The following is a 27,856-nucleotide window of genomic DNA, read 5'->3' on the forward strand; positions in this document are numbered from 1 at the left end:
GACCAGCCAGACACACTTAGTATTTTATGGAAATCTTTTCTTTCTTTCTTTCTTTCTTTCTTTCTTTCTTTCTTTCTTTCTTTCTTTCTTTCTTTCTTTCTTTTTTTTTTTTTTGAGACAGGGTTTCTCTGTGTAGCTTTGTGCCTTTCCTGAATCTTGCTCTGTAGACCAGGCTGGCCTCGAACTCACAGAGATCCGCCTGGCTCTGCCTCCCGAATGCTGGGATTAAAGGTGTGCGCCACCACCGCCCAGCTATGGAAATCTTTTCTAAGATTTCTAAAATTGACCGAGATTTTCTTTCTGGACATCTTTCAGAGCTCCAGCTTTCACTTAGAACCATTGTGCTTGCTAGCAAGTGAAGAATCATTCAGCTCACACGCTTCTCCTGAGCTCTGGACCTGTTAATTTCAGTGTATACCACAGGAAGATTAGCTCTTCAAATGTCAATTGCAGGGTCCCCATGACATAGTGCTCCCAACTCCATTAGAGTAGTCTTGCTAATTTTTCCCTTTCTCTTAATAACATCCTGTGGTCTTGGTTTGGGTAACCTCTGCCTGGCTAGGAAACCTCTCTCACTTCAGAACTTTGTCTCCATCTGTCTGTGTCTGTGTCTCCACCCCCCACTCCCCCGTGTGTGTGTGTGTGTGTGTGTGTGTGTGTGTGTGTGTGTGTGTGTGTGTGTGTTTATCTCCCATGTACTTCCTTCCCGGAAGATCTTAGACTCTCAGTCAGGGACAACAAACTGGATTGCTCCAGGTTCTAAGATTCAATAGCTGTCTTTAATTGGCAATCACATTAACCTAAAATTCAATTACAAATGTGAAAACATGGCAAGCATTCTTCTTAAGAGATGTGTGTATAATTCATACAATACTAATTTCTTTTAAAGGTATATAGTATTTCTACATATAACAGCAGATGTCAGAGTAGTTAGAAGATGGGGAATATATTTAAATGAGAGTTCTGGCATCACTTTGCAACCTATGAACACTTATCTACACTCACACACCTGCTATCTTGACAGAGTAAAACACCATCCACTTATGGCCTAGATCTCAGTAAGTTCTTTTTCCTCCATTTTTTCTTTCATACTGTTTTCCAACACTGTTGATTCTTTTAACTTTTGGCAGGGTGTGTCTTAGCTTTGGCAAGCCCTTATAAGTCCCTTGGAGATGAGTGTGTGTAATTCTATCTTTCTTGTTCATTTATTCACACCATGTGTTCTTAGAACAAAAGCTATTCCATCTCTTGATGGCCCATGATGGGCTCTGTTGGAAGGGGGTTATTATTTTTAGAATTTACTCCCTTAAAAAAATATGACTTTTCTGAATTGCAGCAGTGATAATTAACTTTGAGATGTTTATTTCTCCCTTGGTAATAGAAAAGTATTTATGCCCATGCAATTTTTGTGGAAAAAAAAAAAAGGTTTCTGCACAGCAAAATAATCCATCAACAAAATAAAAACTAGCTTACAGATTGGAAGAAAATATCCGGAAGCCATGGTTCACATATAGACTCAATGTCTAAAATATATAAAGAACTCTAATAACTTGTTAACACTCTATAGCACAATAAGATGATTCTGACTGACAGCGATTAATGTGGCATTTCAAAATAGCTGATAGAGAGGAGTTCTAATACTCCCAACGCAAAGACATTGCATATGTCTGAAGTGATACATGTGGCAATTATCCTGAACTCATTGTTACACTTTGCATATCTGTATTGAATTATAACTCCTAAGTATGTATAATCACCATCAACTAAAACCAAAATGAGACCTGATATTCTGAAACTACTAGAAGATAAAGAAGGGACTGCATTTCAACATTGAGACATAGACAAGGAGGTTTTGAATAGGACTCCACAGTAAATAAAGCCAGCAAGTGGGGTCTCAGAAAACCCAAACACTTTTATACAGCAAATAAAACCATAAACCTATGAAGAGACAGCTCACAGAATATGAGAAAATATTTTCAAGTTAAATATCTGATAGAGAATTGGTATCTAGAATACATAAGGAACTCGAAAACCACCACCACAACAAAACTAAACATTAAAAAAAACAATCCAAGTAAAAATGGGCTAAATAGAGTTCTCAAAAGGAGAAATACAGATGTTCTTGGTAAACTGTTTCCTAACCAGTTTAAAAAGTGTTCAAAAACAACTGAGGAGATAGCTGAGTGCTTAAAAGACTTGTCACATAAGACTGAGATTTCAGATCCCTGGAACCCACTGAATTCCACGTGGGCATGCATGGTGGCCCATCTATTATTCTAGCCTCAGAAGGCAAAAACACAGGATCCCAGAACAAGTTGGCACACAAGACTAACCATAACAATAAGATTTTATTTAAAAAAAAAACAAAAAAACAAAAAACCCTGTCTCAGTAAACACCCTGGAAGAGTAATCCAGGATGATTTCCATATCAACCTCAGGACTCCACACATGCACCTACACATGCAAACATGTATACATAAACACATGCACACTGTGTACATATACATAGAAGTGGAAGAATACTCAACATTAATCATCAGGGATGCACAATCAAAACTATCCTAAGATTCTATCTGACTTCAGTCAGAATGGCCATCATCTAAGTTTCAGATGTACTGCCAGAGAGACAACCTTGAGCCCAATTTGATAGTCAAATATAGCAACCATAATTGTTCTCTGGGTCCCTTTGAAGGAGATTTTGTTGATGTTTTCTTAATGATACAAATGTTTTCCAATTCTCTCTAGAAGAAGGCAACAATACCAGCCTCAAGCACATATCAGCTCTCATTGAAAATTCCTAATGGCCCCTTATAACAAAGTTCATTGAGCATAATTTAGGAAAAGTTCTCTACTTGAAAATTATACCTGTTCAAATGAGTACATTTCAGATACAACACCTATTTTTCTTTCATATATTGCATGCATATGTATATAATAGCTTTCAATACAGAATAATTGGTAGTAATATCTCTGACCCTTCAGCCTCCTTCTCTATACTCATTATTTAGTCCTCAAATGTCTCATCTGCGAAATTCCTTACATAATCTCAGTATTGTATCATCCAGTGCTACTGTTCACTGAAGAGCCCCTGCTTACCTAATTGTGCCTTGAGAGCATCCGAAATCTCAAGCATTATGGATGTGGGAAGTTTAACCATGGAATCATTAAGTCCCGGAATAATAAGATGAACTGCAAGGAAATGGATATAAATGTAAAAAGAGGAAGAAAACCTATCAGACAAAAGTGGAGAATGGAGAATTATAAAGCAGAATTCAAAGATTGACCCTTCCCTTCCTCCTTTGATAAACTTTAACTCCACATATAAAATATGGGGAGGGGAATATGACTGCACCTTTTAAAATGGGTATGTTCCTTATCTAGAACTTACCACCAGAAATCCCCTGAGTTTACATTCATAGGCTCAAAGCCTCTGCATGAGCTATAGCCAAGATAAAGGCAATGTGTCTTTGCTGGTAGCTTAGGCTGGGCACAAGCCAAGAAATTAAAAGGAAATGAAATGGACTCACACTAATTTAGCACTTGCTCACAGTACACATCCCCATAAGAACCCTCTTATCAAAAGAGCCTAGATTGCCTAGTCTAGATATACACTGCACGACTGACTTACCTAGTATTGTTCCTCCAAAAGGAGTCTTGTCTGGGGCTTTAGTTGAAGCTCTGTGGGTAACATTCTGAATCACTAGTGAGATATGAAAAGACAATAGTGTGATGAGGATGAACACAGGAAGCAATAAAAAACTAATTGTGTAAAGCTACCTTTCCTTGTAGTCTTAATCTAAAATGTATCAAGTAACAGAAGCAACTCAGTGGATTGGCTACAGAGTCAACAGAAGAATTTAATGTATGTCTTACCTTACCATCCATGCTTTGAGGTAACAACGCATGTCCTTATCACTCCCTCATAAAGAATCTCATTCTAAGTAGTGGAAAATCCCCTCTGTCTCTACTCTCTGTGCATCCTGCCCTTTACACAAAGCAGTTAAGAACTAGCATACAATGTTGCAATAACAAGACAATATAAAATTAAAAAACATAAGCCAGGCTGTGGTGGCACATGCCTTAAATCCTAGCACTCAGGAGACTGAGGCAGGCAGACCTCTATGAGTTTGAGGCCAGCCTGGTCTACAGAGCCAGTTCTAGGACAGGCAGGGATACACAGAGAAACCCTGGTGGTGCACGCCTTTAATCCCAGCACTCGGGAGGCAGAGCCAGGCGGATCTCTGTGAGTTCGAGGCCAGCCTGGGCTACCAAGTGAGTCCCAGGAAAGGCGCAAAGCTACACAGAGAAACCCTGTCTCGAAAAAAAAAAAATAGATTAAAAAACATATATCTTCAAATCAAAGAATCTTTCAGTGTTTCCAGCAGTAAGTGGCCATGCCTTTAGCATATACTTAGCACACTGTGTTTTCTTAAATTGGAGAACTATTTTAAGGCTTTAGCTCTTCTACCAAGAGATTTTTCTGGAAATAATAGATTCATTTTAATAATTTGAAAACTGGAAGCCAAAACAAAAACAACTGGACATGGAAATGAAATACAGCATTGTAATTCTTAAAATATAGACATCTTTACTTCCCCTAAGTGACCGCTAAATCATAGTTTTCATTCTCAATATCCTAAATGGTCTAATTGTTTTCTTCATGTATGCTAATTTAATCCTAAGTAAGCTCCAAAGTAAAGCTCCACATGTTTAACTGATTATTTTTAATGTGACACATGGTATAACTGCTTTGTTGCCCAACTGGTAAGATTTGTCCAAGGTATCACAGCCAAAATTATGTATTAGCCACAAGTTTACTAAGTTACACTAGTTTCTTCAAATGTTTCTAAGCACCATTGTCAGAAAAATTGAGAACACATACACTGTATGTTCAACTATATTAGTTGAACAGTTGACTATAATAGTTCCCAAATACAGCAGACTGATTACCTTGCTTGATGATTGTTATTGGGATTAGCTTCCTTGGGACATATGCTGGCTGGAAAGGGAGAGAGAGGAGATCAGCTTTTACATCAGTGTTAATTTAAAAAAAAATCAGAATCCTAAGAGGAGCCCTTGTCTTCAATGAGGTCATCTGTAACAGGGATTTAGCAGTCACTGGATAGATATTTAGCACATACGTCTCCATTGTACTGAACTCATTTGTTTACCCCATAAGGAGCCAAAACCTCACAGAAGCAAGTCTTCAGAACTATCATTTACTTAGAAATTGCAGTGGAAAGAAACTAAATCCTTGATATATAGAGAGAGTTCATTTTCATTTTGTTTGGCATGTGGCCCAGCCAAACACTGTCTTCATACTTCCTCTCAAAAAGATGAACTACACATGATCTTTTAAAACCAACCAAGTCAGACTATTTGAGCATGACCTACTGGTGCTGCTGTTATTGCAGATACTACAATTACCATGAGCTCTTAGCCTCACCCTTTATTACCCAAGAGGGAAGAATAGGTACTCAGAACTAGATCTCTCTTAAAATTGAAGCTGGTATGGATTATATGTCTTTCCCTCACCCAAACTGTCTCTGAAGTCCTTTGGGATATTTTGACATCATACAGTGCCCGGGGATGGGCTTAGACTTTAAAGTGGAGTCATTGCCACACACAATTGCATGGCCAAAGTTAGGGCAGAGGAAAGAGGGGAGAAGAGAGAGGAGGAGAGAGGTAATGAGAGAGGTGAGGCAAGGGGTGAGGAGAGAGGAGGAGAATGGCAGGAAGTTCAAATAGGGGATTAGAGTTCAGTTGTTGAAAGAGTAAGAATGGCTATTTTTTGGCAGTTGGTTTAACTCAAATACAGAGTAGACACAACATGTACCGATCTGCCTGTTTTAAATGTGACTGAATGTGAGACATTAACAAAATAGGCATTCATGGTTGTGAATAAAAAGTGTGGAAACATGTTAGCATTTTTCAGGGTGATCTAATAAGACATGGTAAAGAGGGGTCCTAACACCAACCTTACTCTTGGCTATTTATCTTTCTGTATTATGTTTAAAAAATGTAAAAATAATTTATTCTCACCACTGGATATTTGTTTTTAAAGAATAATCTCTAATCATTGACCCAGTGATTTCTCTTACCATGCCAGCCTAACTACTCAATCAGGTACAGACAATCATGTGTGTGATCACATGTATTAGTACAATTGAAAACAACGTCATTACCCAAAGTTCAGGTTCTACTCAATAAGCTCAATATAACCCAATTTTATAACACATGCATCTTTACACACACATACATACATGCATACATAAAACAGACTGGAAGGAAACACATCATAATTTGAGCAGTAATTATTACAAACTCATTAATTTTTGTGCAAGTTACTTTCCAAGTTCCTTAAACAAGTGAAAACTGTTTTCATGTTACTTTCATGTCGCCCATGCTTCCAGACTGCAGTTTAGGTCATCTACCACTGGTGGACAGGGCAATGATTGAAAAACAACTTCACCATGATTTTCCCAAGGCAAGAGCAGGGCAGCCATATGAATAGGAGCACAAGAGAAACAAACATTCATAGCAAAAACAGTATTGTCAGTTGTGAGCTCACACTGGCTGAAAGATCCCTTCTGGCTTCATCACTGTGGCATGTGTGCACAGTTCCCACTGAGGACAGGTCCCTGCCACTCTATACTGCCCCCGACACCCACCTTAACAGCAGCCCCGACACAGCTCTGCTTGGGCTGTGAAAGCAGTCTCAGCATAGTCTCCACCTGCCACTTCTAAGAACGCTGTGTTTACATCCAAATGGTTCACATTTGGCTTTCTTGCAATTCATAGTTTTTCATTTGTTTATAAGTATGTAATGCTTATGACATACAATGTGATGTCTTGATGAAGTTATACCACATGACCTGTCCATTCTTGCGGTGAGACATTTTAAACGTATTTCAGTAAATTTGATCATTCTCAAAAAAAAAAAAAAACCCTCTTCCTCCTGTCTAACTGAAATTTTAACATTCCACCCTTCCTCAGTGTTCTTCTTCCCACCCTTAGCCACCACTGAATTCTCTACATTCATGAGATCAAGACTTCTGAGAATTCTACATGTCTAGTGGAGCAAGCTTCAGTTACAGGAGAGCCTCTCCTGTGTAGGAAGCCCAATTATCTTTCTAGTGCTAATAGGTCAGGTCTATGGCTACAGTTACAAAGGCATCTGAACACCCTGCTCATTTGCCCTAGGAGTCCTATTATAGTGTTTTGTAGAATGTGAGGTTTCTCAAAGGCTGTTAACACACTATAGCAGAAATGTCTACACACGGCTGTGTTGATCGCCTTTGAACTGAATCCCACCAATTTATAGTTCTTATGCTACAGTGATTTGTCTTGCACAACCTTTTTTTTGGACAAATGGAAACTATTCCACTCATCACATGAATGGAAAAAAGTTTCTGTTCTGAGTTCTTGCTTGAGAACTGACCGATGTTTTATTAAGCTGATGACAAGAATATAGGTACAGGGTGTGCTGCCAAAAACAAGGAAATGATTTAGCTGCAGAATGCATTTCTTCCTAGACCTGTAATTGCTCTCTTTCCTAATCTGTAATCCAAAGACAAAGACTAGACCAGTGAACAGATATCCACATCTCAGCAGATAGGTTTCTTTTGACAGGATATTAAGAAAGTTCAGCTATTCAGTATATCCACCAAAGACTAAAGGTCCCACCAAGAATTCCACACTGTGAGTCTTTTCTCTGTGTCTGCTTATGAAGCTGAAGGAAACAGTTGTCACTTTAAATCATCAACAAAATGATAATTCTTAAGATACCAAGATTTAATCAATTATAGCCCAATTTCATTTGAGTTTTATGTTCAATGCTTAAAAAAAATACCACTACCCTTCCCTTGTTCTCATAGGCTGATTCCTATGGACATTGATGAATATATGCTAGAGCCATGGGTATAGACCTATGGAACTAGGGTTTAGGAAGTGGGGTAGCAACAGGCTTTCAGGCTGCCATGCAGTGTGGACTGGTGGTGTACTATAGTTTGAATATGTCCCTCAAAGCAGACATGTTAGAAGTTTAACCTTCAATACAACAATATTAGCAGGCATAAACTAAAATAGGTGACTGGATCATGAGAGATCTCTGTTGCTGGGGAGTGGGTTAGCCAACAATACCATGGGCTTCCAGATTATTCTTTTTGGTTTCTTGTCAATTCGACACAACCTAGAATTATCTGGGAATAGGAACCTCAATTGAGAAAATGCCTGTAAATAAGTCTGTGGGGTCATTTTCTTGATTAATGATTGATGTGGGTGGGCTCCAGCCATGGGTACCATACCAATCCTGGGCGAGTAGTGTTGAATTGTGTAAGAAAGCAGGCTGAACAAGCCGTGGGAGGCAAGCTTTCCTCAATGACTTCTGCTTCAGTTTCTGCCTCTAGGTTTCTCCTTGAGCTACTGCCTGACTTCCCTTGGTGACAAACTGTAATCTGTGAGGCGAAATAAACACTTTCCTTCTCAAATTGCTTTCAGGCATGGTGTTAACCACAGCAATAGAAACCCAACTAAGACACCAATAAAAAAAGCTAAGTTTGCCAACATCTCCCTCTTTTCCTTTCTCTTCCTGCCACAGGATAATGTATCATGAAGTCTCTCATCAGGTGCCAGCTCCTTGATCTTAGACTTCCCAGCCCTCAGAATTATATGAAGCATACATCTATGGCCATTATGAATTACCCAAGTCTGTGGCCTCTTCTTATGGCCACGCAAAACAACTAAATAAGACACCTACAGGTGCAATACTGCTGCCCACCAATAGCGTGGCTCGTAGGCAGTCCCTCTGCTCTCTATCTTTGCTCTTCAACTTGTTGATCCCCAATCTTGTAGCAATACCCATCACTATGTCTTTCTACAATTTCTATCCTCCTCATTTAGCAAATGTTTTCTGAATGTTTACAACTCATCAGGAGATAAATATAACCCTCACGGCTCTGTAAGATATAAATCACCTTTTTTCTCAAAAAATCCTGTCTCTTTAAAGACTTCTTCGGTTGTACTAGCCTTGAACAGGGTGCTATAACCATTGTGCTATACCCAGATCAGGGCAATCACAGAGTATGAAGCTGGTGCTGTTTGGTGTGTAAGTAACACTAAGGTAGAAGGGAAAACCAATGGAGTAAAGTGAGTGGGGGGTTTCTGTCATTCTGGTGTATTAGTGTCATGACCAGAGAAGGCCTTTGACTATGTAGAAACAAATACAGCAGAAGCAGCCACACAAGAGTGTTAAATTCACCTTCTGCACTATACCAACTCCCGCCTGATAGATACTACATTGAAAGTTAGCTTTCATTACTATCAGTGCTAATCGAGGAGGCTAGTATCAGGTTTGTCCATTTGGCATTTTTATGGTATCAGAGTGCCCATTGAGGATTTAATTATATTTTCAGGGCCTGGGATGTTGCAACTGTCCACTTGGGGAGGAGCTAAGGGTTTTCAAAATATAATTTCAAGGACTCAAGAGCTAAACCACATGAGAAGCACTTAGTCATTTTAAATTCTGCTTTTAATTCATTTTAAGATGTTCTAATGAAAGTTACAAAACATACTGTTTCAGTCTAACATCTGGCTAAAAATGACTCTAACGTGCTCCCTCTTTGAAAGTCTTCAAGTTTCTGGTTAGCTGAAATAAGACATAAACCTCTGGTGGTTGTATGTGTGTGTTCATATGTGTTGTGGTGTGTAAATGTGTGCATGCATATTTAAACTTCTGCTTAAAAGAACAGCTGTTAAGAGAACAATGAAGGGTGCTTGTTATATTCATGCTATATAATTTTAAGATGTAAGTGGGCCACAAGGTCATTCTCTTTGTTAACTTGTCTGATCAATCTTACACTTTACACATTCATACCACTTTAGTGAAAACCCATGAACGTGTATTGGAGGAACAGATATAGGCCCCATCAGACTTGCTGTGGGATGTGGAGTACGTGGTACTGATAAGACTTCAGGTCATCACGCAGTGTGGGCTGGCATGGTGCTATGGTTTGAATATGCCCTTCAAGAACACGTGATAGAAACCTCCAGTGCAACCACGTTGAAAAGTGGGAATTTTAAGAAGAGACTATGAGGGCTCCTCCATTTGTGGGAGTAACTTTCTTAAAGTGAGTTGATTTTGAATGGAAAATGAAAGGGTAGAAATAGCATCATAGCTAAAGGAACACAGATTTCAGGAAAGTTGCATCAAATAATTTTACATTTCAAAATATATTCAAATGTAGTACATACTTCAATAACTGGTATTGTTTATTGAATAAATTAGATTTAAGAATTTTTAAAGAGAAAATGTGTTTAAATTTAAGTCATTTGATTTTTGAATAAAACCTAGTAACAAGCATTTAGGTAATAGACATTTATTTTCATAAAAAGAATATAATCTATTGCATTCAAGGAATAAATAAAAATATTACACTAAAAAGGGATATAATAAAAAGAGGGGTGGAATATAATCAAGAAACACAGCCCACAGAATCAACTAACCTGGGCTCATATAGGCTCACAAACTGAAGTGACAATCAGGGGGTCTACATGGGTCTAACCTAAGTCATCTGCATATATGCTATGGTTGTGTAACTTCATGTCCTTGTGGGACCACTAACAGTGGGAACAAAGACTGTCTTTGATTCTTTTTGCTGCTTTTGGGACCCTTTTCCTCATACTGAGTTGCCTCATCCAGCCTTACTAGGAGGGGATGTACCTAGTCTTATTATAACTTGATATGCATGTTTGGTTCATATCCCTGAGAAACCTACATTTTCTGAAGGGAAAGAGGAGTGGATCTGGGGGGAGAGGGGATGTCAGGGGAGGGGCTTGGAGAAGAGGATGGGGAAACTGGTTAGAATATAATATATGAGAAATGAAAACGAAAAAATAAATATAATAGACTCTGAAAAAAGAAAAGCACAAGTTTTATGATAAATTTTTTTCTTATATGCATTTCAAATGATGCATTTATGTTATATATGAAAAAATGAGGGTATTTTTTCTGCTCATTCTTCATTATTTTGGAGGTAAAGATAGGAGTAATATCATGGAAGGTATTTAACAACTGGTAAAGCAAAGATACTAACCAACCAGTCAGAAGAGACCCTGCCACATATCCCTGAATAATTTGTGTGGTGCCTGCCAGAGGAATGTATGCCTGGATATATAAATTATAGTATGTAATGTGACTAGGGGCATAAGATGGGGTGGTTTAATACACAAACTTTTAGCTTAATTATTATTTATCTTTTTAAAAGGATAACCTAATGTTAAAATACTTTCCCTGTATCAAATACTTCTTTTAGTAGGGTATAAGGATATTTTGTGGTTTCAAAGGTTTAGACATGAGAATATTGAATGAAAGCAGTCTTCAAGACTTTTACTTAAAACTTAAAAGTAAGACATTGCATTCCTCTTGAAATACTGCCTGTTAAGATCAGTTCATAGCAGATATGGGTGAATACTTGGAGAATGACTTGATTTGGACTGAAATATATACAATCTGAAATATCAAAACAGCTTCATAATGGATTCTGTGGGACCACATCACATGGCCAATGGCTATCCCGTGTGGCTCCTTTGCAACTTCCCCATGTCTCAGGGCTTCCTGAGAGCACAGAATTTACTTCATGAGACACTTTTCTGCTATTCAAAGGATGCTCATAAAGAGTGTCACAGAAGAGCTTTGAAGCATCTTTTCAATGAACTTGGGTTTTCCTTTGGAAATAACCGAGAGTTTTGAAGTACAGCTCATCACAGCTGGCTGGATTTGGGGGTGCTCCACCTCACACATGGAAGTGATACAACTTTGGCTCTGTATCACAGATGCAGGAACCTTCACTCCAGCCCTATCATAGCTGTTTATGAAAAGGAAAAAAGATATTAAATCCTGCTGTGGTCAAGTACCAACCATCTTTCCCAATCTTACTGAGTGGTGCATCCTACATGAGGCATTCTGACCAAAATAAATAAAAATGATTGACATGTGGAGTTGTAAAAGAAAGAATGAGAGAAATGACATCAGCAAGTCACATAAAGATTATGCAAGGCAGACAAGAGGGAAGGGGATAAGATTTGCTCCCTAGGAAACCATTTACAACAAAGCATGAAGAATGTTCTACAAGAGGATGAAACTGTGTCTTGCTGTTCCTCCTGTGCAATGTAGCAGGTTGGTTTTTCTTTTATAATACTGACTGAACTCCAGAGAAACTGAATCAAAGAGACCTTAGAGAGTATCGTTATTTGATCCATGCTACTAGACCAACTGACCACTTAGAAAATTGCAGAGCCTTACTGTACACCACAGTGAAGTAAACCCCACAGATTTTAGAGTTTAATTTTTGTAAAAACTGAAATTAAAAAGGGAGACATGTCTTTATCTTTTGTCTGGAGAGGAAAAGGCTTTGAAAACTCTAACACAGCTGAAGATCCAACGAAAGTCTAGTCTTTGGATGAAGTATATTTCAAGATGTGATTCTTTCAACAATTCCCACCAACCAAGTTGATAGCAAATGTAAGAAAAATACTTCTAGATGGCATTGCAAAGGATTCTTTAGGTTATGAAGTCTTAATCTGGTCGGGAAAAAAGTTCACCCAATTCCCAGTTAACTAAGAGTCACAACTAAAGATCACTAAGTGGAAAACAAAAGCAAAGATAGTTCTACTTTATCAGCATTCACAGAAATGAAAATTAATACAACTTTTAAACTATTAGCCAAAATGTTAGCAATAGAAATACACACTATTGAGAAGCAGGATAAACTCTTATTAACTACTTGAAAGATCATAAGCTAGGATAACCTTAGAAAGAAATTTGTCCATTAGTACTAAAGAGCCTTAAAAACCTAGCCTGGCGGTGGTGGTGCATGCCTTTAATCCCAGCACTCGGAAGGCAGAGCCAAGTGGATCTCTGTGAGTTCGAGGCCAGCCTGGTCTATACAGCGAGATCTAGAACAGGCACCAAAACTATACAAAGAAACTCTGTCTCAAAAAAAAAAAAATCTGAACTCTTAATAGGAATTTAATTATATCAAATTAAAAATCAATTAGAATTAATTAAAATGCCTATAACCTGGAAACTGAGTAAAACAATAATCATATAATTTAGATTATGCAATAGAAAATAATGTCATAAACTCCAGGTTGGACCAGGATGCACATCCTGCACACCAACCCAGCCCTACAAGACTTCCTTCCACCTGAGCCATATCTAACTTAGAGGCTCAAACTCTCCTTCACATCCTGTGTCCTGTTCTGACCTGCTCTGCCCATATCAAACACAGAACTAACAAAGGAATGAACAAAATCTTGAATACTCTAAAATATTCAAATACTAGAATAAATGCATTGAATCTCTGAATTGTAGCACTTCAAACAAACTAGAAAGGGTTTGGAAGCACATATATAATATATACATTTATATAATTATATATTTGTATAGTTGTATTTATATAATTATATATACATATTATATATATAATTTTCAAAACAAAAAGCAGCTAATTCCTAAATCATTAAGCATTTCACCCAGTGACCAATAGATAACCTCAGTACCTCACAATACAGTTGTCTTTCTCATCTAAGTAGAAACACAATGCAGATATAATTATTTTTAAAGAACAACCTTAAAAATAAATTGGCACCTACCACTGTGTGGACCTGGTCATAAGTGCTTTGGATTTTCCCATTTACTTTATTTTTACCTGAAAACAAGAAGGAAATGGCATTATTTTTATTCTTCTTGCTCATTAATCAAGTCTAGCTCATCGTGGGGACAATTTGAAGTCACACTCTCAATTTTGGCATGTATCTTCATTTAGTGCCATTTCAAACATTGATCCCAATGATGTGTGTGTACAAAGGTAAGGAAGAGAAGTCCAGGGCTCCCTGTAGTGGGCTGTGTCTACTTCCACAGGCCCACCACCCCTTGTGATTGGTTACACATACTGGCATTTTATTTGTTCAGCTCAGCTGCTGTTCATAGGTCAAAGATATATTTTAAAATACTATAATGACATCACTGGAAACATCAAGTTGTTCATTATCTATTTATAAAAATCACATAAAAATTTCTGAAATATCAACATTTAAATTCTATTCATTTGTATTTTCTTAAACACTAGAACGTGTTAAATATTGGAAATAACTGGAAATGAACTTATTTCATATTATACAGCTAGTGAAGTGACTTAAAGTAGACAATTAGAAAAGAATAAAAAAGCTTTATTGGATCAAGAAGATACTTACTTCCAACAACAGTCTTATGGTTGAAAACCTTGCTCCAAATTCCACCGTCCATGTTGTCTTTCACACCAAATTCATAAACCGTGTTGGGCTTGAGATTGTCCACAATTGTTTCAGTAGCTGGGCAGAGTTGAAAAATCCATTTCTTTTCTTTATCTTTTTCTCTATATCGAATTGTATAAAATCTGTTGAATAATGAAAATATGATGTTTGAAAAACACCTGGATATGCAAAATGTAATTCCAAGTTTCTAAGATCCGTTTTACTTATGTGTACATGCATCTCAATTGTGATTAGATGTGCACACGTGTATGCAGGCGCATGTGTGTCTGAACCCAGGAAGCGCTGCTGGATCTCTCAGGACTAAGGTTACAGGCGTTCACGGGATGCATGGCCTCCCACATAGGTGCTGGGATCTGTACTCTGGTCCTCATGAATGACAGTTTAGAACTCTTCATTGCTGAACCATCTAGCCAGCTCCCTCAAGTTTATTAACACACAAGAGACTTCAACCAGAAGACTCCATTAAATGTTGGACTGTTCAGATTTTTTTAAGCTTAAGAGAGCATGTGTGTTTTCATTCTAAATTTTAAACTTCAAGTCAGGTGCCAGCAGAATTTCAGAAGTCTCAGCACAATCATTAGCTACTGACAGAAATGAAAGAGAAAATTCTAGATAGTCATCCCTTCCCAGCTGCAGAGAGAACAGAAGCTAGATGTTTTGGATGATATAGTCATTTCATAATTTGCAGGAGTCAAGCCTTCTCATGCCGGGAGGGTGTATCAAAAGGAATACTTTTCAATTTGTAAAAGACAAACCTGAGGATTTATGTCATATATAGGACTTTCTAGGAGGAAAATGTAATTATTGTTATATTAAAAAGGTAAAGTTAGCCGGGCGGTGGTGGCGCACGCCTTTAATCCCAGCACTCGGGAGGCAGAGCCAGGCGGATCTCTGTGAGTTCGAGGCCAGCCTGGGCTACCAAGTGAGCTCCAGGAAAGGCGCAAAGCTACACAGAGAAACCCTGTCTCGAAAAACCAAAAAAAAAAAAAAAAAAAAAAAAAAAAAAAAAAAAAAAAGGTAAAGTTAATAGAGGTACAGTAAGAATATAGAACATACATATAGAACATACATGTAAGATCACCATTACCTATTTGCTCCAGGCTGCATAATCCTACAACTTGGATATCACAGTAAGAGAGTCCCCAGCACTAGGCTTTGTGTGTCTCGTCTATGCTAGGTTTGGCTATCTCATTCAACTATCACAAAAATATCTTGAATGGCAGAAAGTATTAACCCTGTTTTATGAATGTAAACACTGGCTTTCAGGACCATCGCCTGCCTTTCCCAGCATGGCCAGTCAGTGTCCTTACCTCGGACAACAGAAGAATGACAGTCCAAAGAAAGCTCCACTGGCTGTGGTTTGAACAGCCCCCTAACCAGGTTGCAGGCCTGGAGAGCAAGTTTCACACTACTGTACAGACTGACGAGAGCACACTGACAGAGCAGGTACTAACACAGGTATACACAAATGCCGCACTGGATAAAATGGCAAACTGCAAAATCAACTGCATGCTTTCACATCATTTCCAGAACTACGAACATGAAAATTTTCCATATTGTCATTCTTAACATTATAAGGAGGCAACAAATAGTGGGAGAATGTCATATTTATAATAGAACTTATTTATTAAGTTTATTATATTATTCTATTTATAATAGAACTTATATTATATAATAGATGTCTGGTGAGCAGGCTAGAAAATGAATAGTATCAGATGTGGTATTGACAGGTAAGTAATTCCTTTTTATTTTTAAATAAATATTTTTAACCAAGAGAGCAACATAATAGCTATACCAATGATGATGGAACACAGTAACTATATACTACTTGAGGGCTTTTATATATTTTTTTCTCAAATTTAGAATGATTCCCCCTACTCCACACCTATCAAAGCTAAATTAACACCCAAGTTAACTGGTTTTATTTATAGATTTTAAGGTCACTCACTCAGGCTAAAAACATTTACCAGACACCCCCTAATGACTAAGCTTACTTGAATGTTCTTTGGTTTTCCTAGGCACACTTTCTTGAAGATACAAATAGAGTTAGTTGCCTTTAATCTTAGGAAGTAGGGGCCAGGACTGAAGATAAAGTATGGACTTTGTAAAGTAAAAAGTCAGAACCTTTGTTGAAAAGTATCTGAGAATTTTCAGATAGCAATGACAGAGTATTAAGCCAAAATTCAGCACTTCTAAGTATGTAGGGGAGAATCTGTGCCCAACCCCAACATACACAAAGTCAGCAGGGGCCTTAGAGTTAGGAGAGAGCCTTTGTATATATGGCCTACTTTCTTACTAGTTGCAGAGCCTGAAAATGCTTGCAGGCAGTCATTTAGCTTGCTTTTTTTTTTTTTTTTTTTTTTTTTTTTTTTTTTTTTTACCAGTAAAAGCTACTCCTGGGCTCGAATCCCCCATTCCAAAATAACAGAAAGCCCAATGATTGAACTCGACTGTTCCAGCCAGAACACTCATTGCTACCAGTAACAAATGTTAGATGATAGAGTCCTCTGTGTCTTGTAAGTCAAAATTTCAACAGTGATTAATGAAATGCATTGCTTGACAAGAATGCTACATGGAATTTTTGTTGCCCTCCCCCTTTCCACCATGTCCTGGCTCTTAAAGGACCTTAGAGAAATGCTGAGAAGCTAAAGTCAGAGCAGATGCCCCACCCCCCTCAACTCCGCCTTTCTAGTACAGATGTATTCCTGAGGATTTAACTCCAGGCATGAGTCAGGATCTCATTGCTAGCTGAGCTGCCAAGGATCAAATCCAAGGCTTTCTAATCAGCTTGATTTTATATAGCCTTCCAACAAAGAACATGGGACAGAATGCTCCATGGTTTTCAAAGATCCTCACTTCCCATTTAAAAAACAAAAACAAAAACAAAACAGCCTGTAAAGTTCTTCTATTTTAATTACAATATCTCTCTCATACCAAACTTTTCATGTATACAAGCTACCATGCCTTCTCCTCTACAACAGTCTAACTGGCCTTCCTCAACACATCTAAGTTGGTAATTACATAAGGTAGGAGGCTTCTAAGTCTTAAAGAAAAGAGTAGGTGTTATACTGAAAGTAGTGAATTGAATTCTTCTTGAGTTTAAAATGGACTATGGGTCTCTTGAGACTGGATACTGCTTTATAATCTGACACTCAGTTATAAAGATTGTGCAATAAGCAGGATCGATGTCTAGTTTTTCCTTTAGGTCATTTTAAAATTAGAAGTGCTCTCAATGCAGTATTTCAACCATCAGCAAAGACCAATCTAAGTATTGGGTCTACAATTCTATTTTGCAATTTTTCCTTAGGGTCACTCAACAAAATAAACCATTTCCCTAAAATTGTCTCAAGTTGAGGCAAAATACAATAAAAGCTTGCTTGTATTGCAGAAGATCTGTGATTCTTACTTGTTGACTCCAGCTAGTCTATTGAGATAAAAATCTTAGTAAAGCAAGGCCCAGAGTCAGAAGGGCCCCAGAGCAGCTACAGCTGGATAATCAAACCCTTCATCCTCTTTTGTGAGTCCCGAGCTATACTTCTGGTCTGCCCTGAGTTCTCTTTCTGCTGTGGTGCTTGGCAAAAGTAAATGAAAATAAACATAAAATGACCCATAATCAGAGAGTAGTCAGTTTAGCATTGTTCAAGTTTTTTTTAACTTATTTTTACTGTGTATTCACCATATTCGATACCTAGTCAACCTTCTTCTCATTGTCTGAGAATGTTCAGGATCAAATGTTGGTTGTGTGAGTTTTTGCTAGTAATTTTGAACACAACCATATAGAGAGGCTCTGGGTCTTTTTAAAATAGAGAGAGCGAGCTGGAGCATGGTGATGCTCACTTGCAATCAAAGCACTAACCTGGGAAGATCATGAATGCAAGGCTATCCTGGGCTACACAGTGAAAGCCTCTTTAAAAAAAATAGTGCCTTAAAGAGTAGGTAGTAGCTTGACCATTAGTCCACTACCAACAACAGCATGACCTCAGGGAAGCTGTTCCTTTGTACAAATAAACTTTCTCAAGAGGTTTTGTGCTAAACACCTTTTGAGACTCTGTTTATAGAAGTTTATTTCAGCAACTGATTAGATATTCTATTCTAAAACTCTCCCTGAGGCAAAAACTAAATTTGTGATGAGGCGGCAGGCAGTGAACTATAATTAGGAGGAAAGTGAAGAACATCATAATTAGTTTATTCCTCGCAAACTCTCCCATCATTAGCCACTTTATGGACTCACACTTTTTCAGGAAGACTTGCATTTGATACAACTGTATTCCCCCAAACATGGGCACTGTATATTTTCCCCATCCGTGTACCAAAAGATTCCTCCCAGCACCCCATTTGTTAATGTCCTTGTTTCACAGTGGCTGGAGCCACTGAGAGTCACTCCATCCTCTCAGTGTCTCACCTTCCTTTAATGTCAGGAGAGTAGACTTCCTGGTAATTTATACCACATTCTTACTTTGTAAGCACACCAACCTTTCCTTGGATCTCCCAAGGAAGTTGTGCAGGTGTTTGGAGATCTACCAAAGCAACAATAAAATGAACGCTTTCTGAACCCTGTCAATGTGTTTCACTACAAGCAAAACCTACTTTTTTCCACCTTCTTAATAATAAAAATATCCATGTACCGTTATACTCTGTTGTGTGCCATCTTTAAAGACTGAATCTTCTAATGATAAAATACAATGAATGAACTAAGCCTCCTTCTTCTGAGTCCCTTACTCCTTCATGTCTAATCTTTTTTCAGACCCATGTATTCTTCCTCACATTATTTCTCATGCACTCATCTTTTCTGTTCTTACAAAGCATTTAGTATATTATCTTTGAATGCTTGTGGTAATTTTTAAGCTGATCATCTGGCCAATAATTCTATAGAGAAGATAATAGTTTAGAAAATTCTACTGGTTTAGTTAGTAATTATTAGATCATTGATGACAAACACATCTCAGTGAAACAGAGGGAAGGGGGTATGAGACAGTAAAAAATGGATGGGGATGCTGTAAAAATCAAGAACATAGGAATCACCTTGAAGATTAAGGAAAGAGATAAAAAAGAAGTGTGGAGGACAGAACAGGATCAAGAGAAGTTTTCTTAGGGAGGATGTGGCTATGGAAACCTTGAGTCTGTTTGCACACAGGAGGCAGGATACCAGCTGCATAGAAAGGGTGGCTGAAAGAGAAGAGATGGACCATCAAGGAGCCAAAGGCTTAAAGGATGTGGGAAGAAATGGAATCAGGAGTGCTGAAGTCAGAAATGTGATCCTTGGAGGAGAGAGATGTGAACAGAGGTAAAGATGAAATTGGGGTGCAGGAGTAAGCTGACAGTGATCCGTCTAGATTTCCTTAGCATTACTGTAGGTGTATAGGTGGAGTAAGGTGTGAAAAGATCCAGGGAACATGGCCAGTGTGCTACTGTCAGGATGTGGAGTACAGAGAAGTGCTTTAATTGGGACTGTCTATGTGGGAACAGAGAAGGAAAAGATAAGGACATAGATAATGAGTACTTCTCCCAAGCAAAACCAGTAAGACGTGGGACCTTTAGACACTATAGAAAATAAAATACAAAAAGTAAATGAAGTTAGGGTGTAAGGAGAATTTCAATATATTCCAAAGTAATAATGGAAGTGAGATTTCCAGAAAAAGGGTATCAGTTCAATTTTGTCAGGTTGATTTTGAGGTAATAATAACATACCAGAAAATGAGGACAGTTCCCTGCTTAATCAAAAACTAGAATGCTAATTCTATACTAAAAAATAAAACATGAAAATGTTAGACAAATAAATTATAAAGCTGAAGAAGCAATCTTGAAAGCCTCGACAAGCTAAGAGAATGGCAAGGACAAAGAAGCAATCAATATTAAATCAAATTTTGGCTAAAAAAAAAAAACCCATATCCTTCCTCTATGTCAGCTTGGAAAGTTCTCTTTTGGTCTTAGACTGACAACAAATGTTCCCTTCTTCCATTCAAAGAACACTGCGCACACAACCATAAATGAAACACATCTACTTTCCAACTGGGGAAGGACCCAAAATCTTGGAAGACCTGGACAAACTGTGTGTGAAAACAGGGCTAGAAATGGGCCGCAAAGCCAGAGCAACAGCCCATGAATACATCCAAGCACACAGCAGAACACGAGCTGTCCTCACCGGAAAGTTACTCAAGTCAGAGCTTTGGTAGGGAAAGCCCAAAGTCAATGGAGCAACTTGTCCAGTAGGTTCTCTGCATGGGATAATGGAGGCTTCTAGAAACCAGTGTGAAACGGTTTTTATAAACCAGTCTTTACAGACGGTTCATTGGTTTAAAGCAAGCCCGTTTGTGTTTCTGTGGCAATCCCAGGGCAGCCAGATTCCAGTGGTTTTTAAAGAAGGTATGGCTGAAAGAAAATCTCAGCTATGTTAGTCTTCTAATTTTCAAGACCTAATCATTCCCTTTAGCTGTTATTGCTTATTCTAACCCATTGGATTGGTCTAACCTCATTAAAAAAAAAAAAAAAAAAAAAAAAGGCAGCAAGACCATATGAGGGTAGATTCCTCCAGGTCTGTTTCTAATTATGTGCAGCTCTGGTAGAGGCATTTGGGTGTTTACAATGTGTACAGTATTTTTGGTGCTTTTAAATCAGCACTGCTCGTTTTTCTCAAACACGACAAAAGCTTTAGAATGTCAGCTCATTACTAACTGTGCCGACTTGGGAGCAAAGTTGCCTAGAAAAGCAGAATCTACAAGTACTTAAAATGGTCCTTTTCAGCCTAATTCTTCTCCAAGTCCTATCTTAACAGCTTCCTATTTTTCCAACTCATATTTGAAAAGATACAATCATTTTGAGATGATACTGACTCCTTTGAACACTTTACTCAAAGCAGAATTTTAATACTGTAATTTGATATACATGACTACATCTATTTAAGGAAATGGGCAGGGCCAGAACTGGTGAGCCAGGGTAAGGCCGAGATGTATTTATGATCTGAGTCAGAAGTCTCAGAGTCTATGACCTAGCTCTCAGCCATCTGCTCCGACATCCTCTAAATGCTCTGTCCATCGGTGCTGCCAACAATGGCAACCCGTGGCAAGAGTAGATAAATTCTTCATGGAAAGGTCAGCATTACTCAAGCATAAATAAAGGAAAGTCACAAGGCACTGGAAGGCACTTACTGCACATGCTCCAAGAATTCCCCTGGCTGCCATTGACCTTGGTGGAACACATCCCCCCTCAAGGATTCATCAAGCCAGCTGAGCAACCATTAAAATCAAACTGCATTTTGCTGTAAGACTATCACATTCCCTTTCTCTTTTTCTGATTCTCCCCTCTCTCCTCTTTCTTCTTCCTTTTTTTTGTTGTTTTGGTCTGGGTTTTTTTTTTTGGGGGGGGGGAGCAACTCAACCAGCGCATTATTTTCCCAGTGTTGGCATACTGAACTACTCCACTAAAAACCTGGAATTATCATAAAACAAATATGCACTTTCAAGAGTATTTTCCAAGTAAAATAAGTCATGGACTTAGTGGTGGGTGAAATAAGAAATATTTCAGATTTTTTGAAACATTTAAAAATTAATTTTAAAAAAGTTTTGGAAATAATCATCTGCATGCTTTCTTCCAAGTATTTTATTCCTTGAGGACCATGGACACAGGAAGGAAAATTTGATTTCATTCCTTTTCAGCTTAGATTTCCCAATCAAAGTAATTTAAAAGGTACTTTTGAGGACTTGCAAAGACTTTAAAAGGCTTTTCATTCCAGTTCAGTTTAAACAAGAATAAAACCCTACAAAAATAATCTCACAGCCCAAAAGCTCAGCTATCCTCAGAGCAAGGGAAGTGTGTGTTAAGTGTAATGGGGTCAACACTACTCTAGAAGAGCTACAATTAAAACATGTCACAATTGTATACAGAAATCCACAAAGATACCTCTACAATAGACTACTGGCAATGGTTGAGAGAAAGCCCAAACTGACCTACTCTGGTGATAGGTTGACCAAACACCCTAACTGTTGTGCTAGAAATCTCATCCAATGACTGATGGAAGCAGATGCAGAGATCCACGGCCAGGCCCCAGGTGGAGCTCCGGGAGTCCAATTGGTGAGAAAGAAGAGGGATTGTGTGAGCAAGAATTGTTGAGACCAAGATTGGAAAAAGCACAGGGACAAATAGCCAAACTAATGGAAGCACATGAACTATGAACCAATAGCTGAGGAGCTCCCAACTGGATCAGGCCCTCTGGATAAGTGAGACAGTTGATTAGATTGAACTGTTTGGGAGGCATCCAGGCAGTGGGACCGGGACCTGTCCTCAGTGCATTTGCTGGCTGTTTGGAACCTGGGGCCTATGCAGGGACACTTTGCTCAGCCTGGGAGGAGGGGAGTGGGCCTGCCTGAACTGAATCTACCAGGTTGAGCTGAATCCCCAGGGGAGTCTTTGCCCTGGAGGAGATGGGAATGGGGGGAGGAGGAGGGCAGGGGAATCTGTGGCTGATATGTAAAATTAAATTAAATTATAAAATAAAAAAAAATTTAAAAATGTCAAAACACAAAACACTGAAGGGGATTTACAGCAAGCAGAGCTCTCACAGCCTGCTTAAGGGAATGTAGATGAAGCCAGAGAGACAGTTAAATATACATCCTGCATACACTCCTGCAATGCAGCAACTCCAATTGGAGGTACGTTCCTCCCAAGAGATTAGATAATATACTCAAAGTCTTGTGTGAAAATGTTTATAGAAGCGATAGACATAAAAACAATCACAACACAGTTTTATTTGATTTTATTTTTTATGTGCATTGGTATTTTGCCTGTATGTACATATGTGGGTCTATGTGTGCAGTGCCCTCAAAGGACAAAAGAAGTTACCATATCCTCTAGAACTGGGGGTAAGGTGGTTGTCAACTGCCATGTGGGTACTGGGAGTTGAAAGCTGGTCCTCTGGAAGAGCAACCAGTGAGCTCTTAACCACTGAGCCATCTCTCCGGCCTCATCAATACAGTCCTTGTACCCACCAGCAGAATATATAATAAACTAGAATATTCATATACTGGAACGCTACTCAGGAATAAAAAAAAAGTAGACTTTTGACACCTGAAATGTTAGAAATGAAACTTAAAAGCATGCTGAAGGAATGAAGACAGATCAACCCTTCCACGCAATGTGACTCCATTTATACAGATTTTATAGGAGGCAAAACTAATCTATAGGGATAAAAAATACAATCAAGGGATGTTTCTGGAAGAGGGTACTTTCTGGAATTCTATTTGTTTATTTGTTTGTTTCTTTTTTTTTTAGAATTTCATATAATATGTTTTGATCATACTCACCCCCTCATCCAATAGATCCTCACTTCCTACCCACAGACCAACAATGTTACTAGACATCACAAGCTAATAGATAAAAATCCCAGTGCAAAGAAAAAACTTCTTCTTTTGGATGTTAGCCAATGAGCTCTCATAGACACCCAAACATTCTAGACTATTGCCATTGGTCTTTGTTACCCTTCAGAACTTGACAATAAGACCCTATTACTGGAGTCATAGACCATAGAGAAATCAAACCGTCCCTGATCTGGAAGTTTCATCCCTACTGGCTAGCTTTCATAGTGCTTGAAGGTGCTGTGCATTATACCAGAGGAAAAAAATCATCATCTTACCCAGCTGTGATCCTTGAGAGCTACAACAACGACTGGCCTTGCAAGATATGCTCACCAGTGAAATTGTGAAATGAACATCGTGGAAGTACCCAACCACTTTATGATGGACGTAAGTCTCATACCACAGGATGAAACCCATACCTGGCACCATTGCTACGCCAAGAACTTTGGGCTAGATAGGTCATAGGCCCTCAGCAAGAGCCTATTACTAGAATGTTGCTAAATGGACATAGTAGTAACAGACTCCTAATGATGTATCCTTATACCCAGAGATGAGTGCATCTCTCAACCCTCATCAAAGAAACATCTATTTGCAGTAGGTGATTAACACAGATGCCAACAACTGCCCAAGGTGCAGAGAATAACATACTCTTTTCTGTTTCTTAATGCTATAAAATATATAAAAATTTATACCTCAAACTGTACAAGTTTTATAGATTTTACTATGTTTAAATTACACCTCACATTTTTATTTTAAAGCAGGAATACAACTCTTCTCAAATTTGAAATAATTTCTCGTGTATTTGAAACAAGAACTACCAAACACCCCTTTTAAACGTCTCTAAGCTTGAGATGTTTGCAAACTTACGCAGTTATAACCTTTGAATTTTGATAGTTATGTAGTAAATATTTATGAGAAGCAAATACCCTGCATAAGCCATTTAGGATCACGGTTCAGTGTCTAACTCACTGCTCATTTCAGATAGAGCCAAAGATTGTGTTGGGTTGAAGGATAAATGAACTGCAGTTATCTGAAAACAAAACTGACTGTTAATTGTTCTGCCAACCACCACCTCTCTGCTCCACCTCTGCTTAATTCTCCCATGTGTTCACATCTAGTTTTCTAAGCCAGTTTTCTTCGACATCAGTGGACAACAGAAGCATCTAAAATTCTTGTTGAAACACAGATGGTTGAGACCCACATTCAATTTCTGACCCAATGAAGTCTGGGGATGGGGGAACATTCAGTTTGCATGTTACATGTTCCCCAATGATGGCAATAGTGATGGAGCTTGATTTGAGACCACGCTTCAAGGACTTCTGCTTCCAACACTCCTGAATTTTTAGATCAAAGATCAATACTTGGGAGGTGGAGGCAGGAAGATCAGTGAGCTCAAGGTCACCTGAGTCTCAGAGTAGGAGCCTATCTCAATGTGTTTATTTCTTTTAGAAATGGCATCCACTAACAACTGCAGTTATTATTAAAAATAAGTACTTTCAAGAATCAATAAACTGAGCAAAATAAGACATGGGCTTAGTAGTGAGTAAAATAAGGAGTATTTCTAATTATTTGAAAGGATACATACACACACACAAATACACAGTATATCTTTATGATCTTTATATCTATATCTATATAAATTTATAGATATATTTATATAGATATAGATATATGGATAGATATGATCTTTAGGTCATGCCTCCGTGCCCTCTGCATAATTGATATTGCCCATTCTGCATGACACTGCCCATTTGGTATTTGTTCCTTCCCTTAGTGTTTGCTCACATCCATATGTTTTCTACTCAGATAGATCCCAGCTCTGTTAATGGCAGGGTCCCTGTACTAGATATCTATGTACCCCAAATACCTAGAACAATTATATGGCCAATAGGTATTAAGTAAATGTTAAGGGCCCCAAAATTTGAACATTTTTCTAAGCATGTGTCAATACTATCAAAAGTAGTGAAAAATAATTTCCATTATGGGGAATTACCTGTCATTGGGACAGTGACTTGGCAACGTCCAGTCGTGGTGCGGATTGATGAGGAAACCCCAGGACAGGAAGACTGAGCTTGGCGACAATGTCCCAACCACGAGCTGGAGAGGTTTTCTAGAGCGAGATTTGCCTGGGGAGGCAGCACACAGTTAGCTCCAGGCACAGTATCTTTATTGTAGCATAATTTTTTATTGAATCTTTGGCAATTTCACATCATGCAACCCAATTCCAGCCCCTCAATAGCATCTCCCCAAAAACTTAAAATTAAAAAATATTGATTAAAAACAAACAAAAAACCCACTTCACTCCTCCATCTTTCCTGCCTCTCCAACACCTCTTTCTCTCCTTTTTGTTTTAGCTTTTATCATGTCAAGATATTTTTCTGAGTCATTTCTGGACTTCATGAGAGTGTTTTTAAAAATCATATAATTTTTATAAATTCTTTGAGAATTTCATGCCTTTTCATATAGCCTAAAAGACTGATTTTTATCCATGAATTTAAACATCAAAGGAAATGCTTTATTGCTCTTGGGTGTGCATGTTTATATATGTACAGGTGTATATGTGTACACACACACACACACACACACACACACAAACCATATGTGATGATACCCAGGCTTTAGTTTTCCTGTGAGTCACATAGTTACGCATGATAATCATAGTTGGCTATGATTAGTGAAGTAAACACCCAGACACATACTTACATCTCTGTGTATATACACATTCCATTTGCTTTATTTCTTTCACAGAATAAATTTAAAATGTGCCTTTTAGACCAGTGGTTCTCAACCTGTGGGTCATGAGCCCTTTAGGGGTCACAAATCAGATATCCTGCACATCAGATATTTAAAATTCATAACAGTAGCAAAATTACAGTTATGACATAACAACAAAATTGTATGGTTGGGGGTCATCACATCATGTTGAACTGTATTAAAGGGTTGCAGGATTAGGAAGGTTGAGAACCACTCTTCTAGACTGAATTAACATCCCCCAAAGAGAACATGACATTATTATGGAAGTTGTATGTCATATTTTTTTAAAAAAAATCTTACCTTACAGTATAAACTCCCTTGATATGATATTGTAATAGGCCTATGCTTACAGTAGACACACAAATGGAAAGGTGCACACATTTGAAATAATGCCAGTGAGGTGTGGGGGGGGAGTAATACAAGAAGCACAGTTGTTCTGCAGAGACTAATAGGATTTGGGAAATACCACAAGTTATGCTAGTGAATGGGTATAGAGTCTTTTCAAGCACACGGGGGTAAGGGTGTGGGTAGGCATTTCAATTTTAAAAATCATTTGAACCTATGGAAATGAGAAGGCAGGAAAAGGAAGAACCTTGGATACAAGTTCAACCAGGGAGATAAAATCAAAATTCAAAAAAATAAGTCTCATAAAACTGCATCCCTACTGAGTTTCCTCTTTGCTTCATGAGACTGGGCATGTTGTGTCTATTATAGGAAGGACTTGGGTATTCTCAGTCTAGTGGGCTTGAAACAATACAGCACAGTGCCTGGGACCTTTAGTAAAGTGTAAGACAGGACCCCATAAGTGAGTATAATGGTGACTATTTGAATCAAATGCTCTTGAAACTGTCATGTCTGTTTCTCTATGGTCTGTCAATTATAACTCCAGGAAGAAAGCCTCTGAACACAGGATTTATACAACCCAGTGGTATAAAAAGGCCTCATTCTAATGCAGCTGGCTTATTTATGGGGTGCCATATCTTTCGATAGCTGCATACATTGTGTAATGTTCAAAGCAGAGTAGATCTATATCTTTAAACATCTGGCATTTCCTTATGGTGAAGTAACAAACACCCTCTTCAACTTTTAGAAAATACATAGTAAATTTTTTTACTACATATGGTTCTATGATGTGAGTGAGTGTCACAATGCTAAAGACTTGGTTTTCATTCCATGCTCTTACTGGGAGTTACTACAAGAAGTAAGCCATAATGGGAAGGGTTTAGATCTCTGGGGTATACCCTAAAAGGGGGATTATGGAATCCCAGTCTCCTCTTCTTTCTCACTTTTTGAATTCTGATCATAAGATGAGCATTAATGCCTTCCTGCCATGATGTCTCACCGTAACCCTAAAGAATGGGGTCTGTGGTTACAGAATCAACCTTCTAAAACTAAGATTATCTTGGGTGTTTGACATAGTAACATAACACTGGAACGTTAAC

At 38.2% G+C, this 27,856-nt stretch overlaps 1 protein-coding gene across 26 annotated transcripts in view; it reads right to left on the reverse strand.

Moving 5' to 3' along the window:
- Positions 1-27,856, reverse strand: part of LOC114691931 (ABI family member 3 binding protein) — a 211,628-nt gene that overhangs the window by 101,026 nt on the left and 82,746 nt on the right. For all 26 annotated transcript variants that reach the window (XM_037209689.1, XM_037209698.1, XM_037209695.1 and 23 more), the window contains exons 4-9: positions 25,654-25,786; positions 14,254-14,435; positions 13,654-13,709; positions 4,951-4,999; positions 3,629-3,700; positions 3,097-3,189 (exon numbers count right to left, since the gene is read on the reverse strand). In XM_037209689.1, the coding sequence (XP_037065584.1) occupies positions 3,097-3,189; positions 3,629-3,700; positions 4,951-4,999; positions 13,654-13,709; positions 14,254-14,435; positions 25,654-25,786 (585 nt within the window). The remainder of the gene's footprint in view (positions 1-3,096; positions 3,190-3,628; positions 3,701-4,950; positions 5,000-13,653; positions 13,710-14,253; positions 14,436-25,653; positions 25,787-27,856) is intronic.

This window comes from Peromyscus leucopus, chromosome 12, assembly GCF_004664715.2.
Source record: "Peromyscus leucopus breed LL Stock chromosome 12, UCI_PerLeu_2.1, whole genome shotgun sequence".
NCBI classification, from domain to species: Eukaryota; Metazoa; Chordata; class Mammalia; order Rodentia; family Cricetidae; genus Peromyscus; species Peromyscus leucopus.